Source organism: Peromyscus maniculatus, chromosome 9 (genome assembly GCF_049852395.1).
Source record: "Peromyscus maniculatus bairdii isolate BWxNUB_F1_BW_parent chromosome 9, HU_Pman_BW_mat_3.1, whole genome shotgun sequence".
Classification (NCBI taxonomy): Eukaryota; Metazoa; Chordata; class Mammalia; order Rodentia; family Cricetidae; genus Peromyscus; species Peromyscus maniculatus.
The window spans coordinates 53,849,817-53,854,468 of NC_134860.1; the positions used below are offsets into that span (position 1 = coordinate 53,849,817).

Sequence of the window (4,652 nt, forward strand, 5' to 3'; positions counted from 1 at the left end):
CATCTGAGCAGCCATGATGGAGAAGGACATAGAGCCAGGAGGGTGGACCAAGGATGGCCCTGGTTCCAGAAGAGGACAGGGAAACTAATTCCAGATGTGGAACAGCCCTTACTGAAATATCTGTCTCCTTAATGGTGAAGCTGTGGGAAAAAGATACTTTTTCCAGGAAGGCCCATCGACAGTGACCTGGGCTCTGTCGTCCATGTCTCCAGGACCAATGGTGCTTTCCCTCTCCTTTCTTCCATATGACACAGAGGAGGAAAAAAGTTCACCCTAGGCCCCAGGACAAGAGACCCCCCAAGCTCAGCTTTAGTCTGTCAGAAGGGCAGGCACTGCAGAGTGGGACCAGTGAAAATGAGCTGGCAATGGCTGTGTCTGAGCTTTGGGGGAGGTGAGTGTATGGTGTCAGGTGAGCTTAGAGCAGAAGTGTGCCACTGGCCTGCCAAGACAGAGTTGATCCCTGTTATAGGAAACCAAAACTCCAATTGATAAAAGAGAACTTTATTGAGTTGTGGCTTCTGTTCCTGGACAATCCAGGACTCAGCTGTAGGGAAGATGCCGAGTCAGAGAGGAGTCTGGTTTGCTCTGGAGTTAGCTGCGTTTCATCATTTGCTTTATCCAGGATAAGAAATTTGAGACTCTGTTGAAGACACTTGGTGCTGAACCATCCTTACTTCCATAGGCGACGATGCCGGCAAACACTTTGTTACAGAGGAGAGGCCCTCCAGAATCCCCCTGTGAATGGAGAGGGGGCACAGGGAACTGAGCTGTTGTTCACCCTGGTCCCAAACCCCCTCTCAGTGAAGTGTGGCTTGTGTGCTCTGCTTGTAGGAGATCAGAGGGCAGGCCTGGGTGTCCCAGGGCTTTTCTGCTCTGATTGTGGACAGGGTTACTGCTTCACCTCCCTCCTGAGCCCAACCTCTGCCCTTTCTCCAGGTCTGTGATCCACTCTCTATGAAGGTGTGTGGGACCCTCATGTCCAGGCCATTGTTTAAGAACATGGGGACAGGTGAGTGGGCCTGATGTGAGCATCGAGGACAAGACCATGAACAAAAGTGGGTGTCTGCTCTGTGGAGACACCTGTTTGTGTTAATGACACAGGCAGGGACACAGCTTTCTAAAGCCTGGGCCTGGGTATCAGGAGATCTGTGCAAATCCTGCTTTTATACCAGCTGCCTTCTCTGTGGCTCCTTGTCAGCTCAGAAGGCCCTACTTAGTTATTGGTTACTGCTGTTCCCAGTGAGAAAGATCACACAAAGGAGTTCCCTTGATGTTTGGTCTCTAGAGCCTTTCCCAAACCACAGAGCCCAGAGAGTATGAAAATCCTACTTACCACGAAGGAAGCTCGCTTGATCTTTGGGTCCCCCACACATATCTGATTGGCTTTGTGGTAAAAACGTGGATAGTGGGACACACACTCCTGATCCTTCCGTACTGTCAGCTCCACCTCTTGGAGTGTGTTTGATAATTCATCCTCCGGGCCTATCCTTCCCCAACCAGCCACAGAGCACACCTCCTCTGGCTTCACACGGACCCTGCGCCTGGGCAGGTTGAGGGGCCTCACAGCTTTAGTCCTCTTGGCCTTCTTCTCCAGCTGTTGGGGAAGAGGCAGGAGAGACCAGCTCAGCCAGGAGCCTGCTGGCCTGGGACACCTTGAAAGCCAGGATGGCAGGGAGGGGAGGGATGGGATGAGAAACGGAGGGGCGATACCTGAACCAGGAAGAGAGTAGCATATTGTATATGCTTATTGGATAGTTTTTCTTGTATTAGTTATAAGCTTTTTTAATTTTAGACAAAAAGAGAGGAAATGTGGTGGTATTGTGTTCCCCAAAATATTGTGTACTCTAATAAATTTATCTGGGGTCAGAGAACAGACAGCCACTAGATACAAAGGCCAGAAAATGGTGGCATTCACACCTTTAATCCTAGCATTCCAGAGATAGAAATCCCTCTGGATCTCTGTGAGTTCAAGGCCACATTGGAAATAGCCAAGCATGGTGACACACACCTTTAATCCCAGAAAGCCAGTCTTTAATCCCAGGGAGTGGTGGTAGAAAGCAAAAAGATATATAAGATGTGAGGACCAGAAACTAGAAGATTTTGGCTGGTTAAGCATTTGGCTGGTTAAGCATTTGGCCTGGTTAAGATTTTGGCTGGTTAAGCATTCAGGCTTTTGAGCAGCAGTTCAGCTGAGACCCATTCCGGATGAGGACTCAGAGGCCTCCAGTCTGAGGAGACAAGACCAGCTGAGGATCCGGTGAGGTGAGATAGCTGTGGCTTGTTCTGTTTCTCTGATCTACCAGCATGGACCCCAATAACTCACCTCAGGTTTGATTTTATTAATAAGAACTTTTAAGATTCCTGCTACAGTAGCAGGTCTCACCTTTAAGAGCATGATGTCATTGAGTTTTTTCTGTTTATTATAGCCAGGATGTGGGATGATTCTTGCCACAGGGATGATCTGCTGGGTCTTCTCCTGTTCTTGGATGTTGTGGGCCCCCAAGGTGACAATTATTTTGCTGCGCAGAGAGCAGAGTGTAGATAAGAGATGTGGAATCAGAGAGGATCCAGCCCAGGAGGTGTGAAGGGCAGGCCGTGCTGGCCATGGTGGAACCCTAGCTGAGGAAAACTGAAGGGACAAGAGTGACTGTGCCTTCTGCTTCTTAGCCATAAAAATGATAGAATTCTGGAGCACCAGTACCTGCACCACACTGCCCAGAGTCCTTGTGCTAGGAAAGCACATTGTATTGTTTGGTTTGTGTTTCAATGCTAACTCTGATCTAAATATGCTCAATTCCTTAGCTGTTACTCTGGTCCCAGCCTGGTTCTCACTCATGAGATGCTGGGCCCTCTCTCCTCCCAAGCTCCTTAGGAAGAAGGCAGGGTCGCCATGGAATGTTCCCAGGAGGGTATGGACTCTTTCTTGCTCCTTACCTCCCATTACAGTGAGCCGCAGTCAGCACAAAATCCTCTCGTATGAGGCAGCCACCACACCTTCGAGTTTTATCTCCATCAGTGATCTCAAGACAAGCCATGTAGGGTCGAGAGTGGGGCTTGGCCTCATGTCCCCCGATGATCTCCCCTGAAGAAAAAGCCAACTTTCCTGTGTGCACCTGCTAGTCCAATGGAGGGGCTTTGTGTAATGGCTCCAGACTTGCTAGGCATTTGGGAGCCAGGGAGGCCTGGAGTTAGGAGCAGGCTGAGAGAAGATCCCTTAGATCTCCCTCTCAAAAAGGAGAGAAAAGTAGGTCTTGGTCTAGCAATCTTTCTTCCACAAAGTTCGAGGCATGCATAAGTCTCTGGGGGGCAACTAAAGGCTAAGGACTCATCCTGTCTTTCCCCTGACTTCTGTTCCCAGAGACTTTCTAACTGTGCCCCACCCCCTGAGCCCTGTGATGCCTGCTTTCTTGGGGCCAAGGCTTCAGTTCACACTTTGGAGCATCCTCTTTCTTTATATCCTATTTGGCATAGTGTTCTCTGCTTTGCAGGTTTCCTACCCTTTACCATGGACTTCTAGGAAAACCCACTTTCCAGATGACAAGTATGGCTCAGGAAGGGGCTGGCACTCGTTGGCTCTTCCTGAGAAAGGCCTCTGTCCTCCCACTGCTGGTGACAGAAGGGTTAGGCCACCAAGGGAGCTGTTGCTTACTCACCTGCCTTTGTCCTGGGGGGCAGAGAGAAGGCCAGCAGGAGCAGGAGGAGCTTCATCCTCTCTGGGAGACCCAGTAGGTCCCAGCACCTGGGGCTTTGTCCTTTCTCTCCTGTAACCTCTAGGAGATGAAGGAGGTGGAGTGAGCTCGGCAACCTTGTGCCCCCTCTCTTTTTATGATGCTCCATCACAGAAGGCTTTCTATGAAAGTTCCCACCCCTGCTGCCACTGCCTGGTGACGTCTTCTGAGTGCTTGTGTGAGAATCATGAAGTAACCACAGCAGGACCCACAGCTAATGACTCAGAGCCACCAGGTACAGCCCATGGCAGGAACACAAGGGTACTGGGTGGGGTTTGAGGGGTATGATATCAGAGTCCCAGAAACCCAAGTTCCCAGTGGTGCAAGATCAGTGATCTCAATTCCACAATGCTCAGTCCAAAAGGACAGATGTGCAATGAAGCTCATCTGTTGTACTAGAACCAAGTGTGAGCTGACCACCTAGTTGGGGTATACCAGGGGCAACCATGACTAGAGTACAGTTTGGGGAGGGCAATGGTAGAGTGATGGACAAGGCTAGAACAGACAGGCCTTGCAAACACTATTCAACCTATTTAGCAGCAGAGCTTCAAAAGGTCCATGTGACAAAGACCTTTCTTATGAAACACCTACATGTGACATTTATTGACATGAAATAAGAGATTGCTGCAGGCTGAGAGCTGAACCCCTGACTGACCAAAGCCTGAGTCATTCCTGCTTCTTCAGAAAAGCTCACAGTTGTCCCACTGTGAACTAAAGTTGGGAAAGGTCTAGTTTCCTGAAGGACAGTTAGGTCACTAAATTACTGATATAGTGCAATATAAGAAAGCAAGCCAGGCTGCTAAAAACTCAGCAATTGTTCTCTCTCTCTCTCTCTCTCTCTCTCTCTCTCTCTCTCTCTCTCTCTCTCTCTCTCTCTCTCTCTCTCTGTGTGTGTGTGTGTGTGTATATATGTGTGTGTGTGTG

General features: G+C 49.5%; 1 protein-coding gene across 1 annotated transcript; it reads right to left on the reverse strand.

The window, feature by feature from the left end:
- Positions 1-485: 485 nt before the first annotated feature.
- On the reverse strand, positions 486-3,855 carry LOC102920994 (granzyme B-like). Its single transcript, XM_006993463.4, has 5 exons — positions 3,654-3,855; positions 2,935-3,082; positions 2,384-2,519; positions 1,334-1,594; positions 486-735 (listed from the first exon to the last, which is right to left on the reverse strand). The coding sequence occupies exons 1-5, from the start codon at positions 3,835-3,837 to the stop codon at positions 592-594; spliced, it is 873 nt and encodes a 290-aa protein (XP_006993525.2). The 5' UTR covers positions 3,838-3,855; the 3' UTR covers positions 486-591.
- Positions 3,856-4,652: the final 797 nt, after the last annotated feature.

Coding starts and splice junctions, on each gene's coding strand:
- LOC102920994 (XM_006993463.4), bottom strand. CDS start 3,837: ATGGAGCATCATAAAAAGAGAGGGGGCACAAGGTTGCCGAGCTCACTC. Junction 2,520..2,934: donor GCGGCTCACTGTAATGGGAG/GTAAGGAGCAAG, acceptor CTCTCTGCGCAG/CAAAATAATTGTCACCTTGG. Junction 1,595..2,383: donor ATGACATCATGCTCTTAAAG/GTGAGACCTGCT, acceptor CTTCCCCAACAG/CTGGAGAAGAAGGCCAAGAG.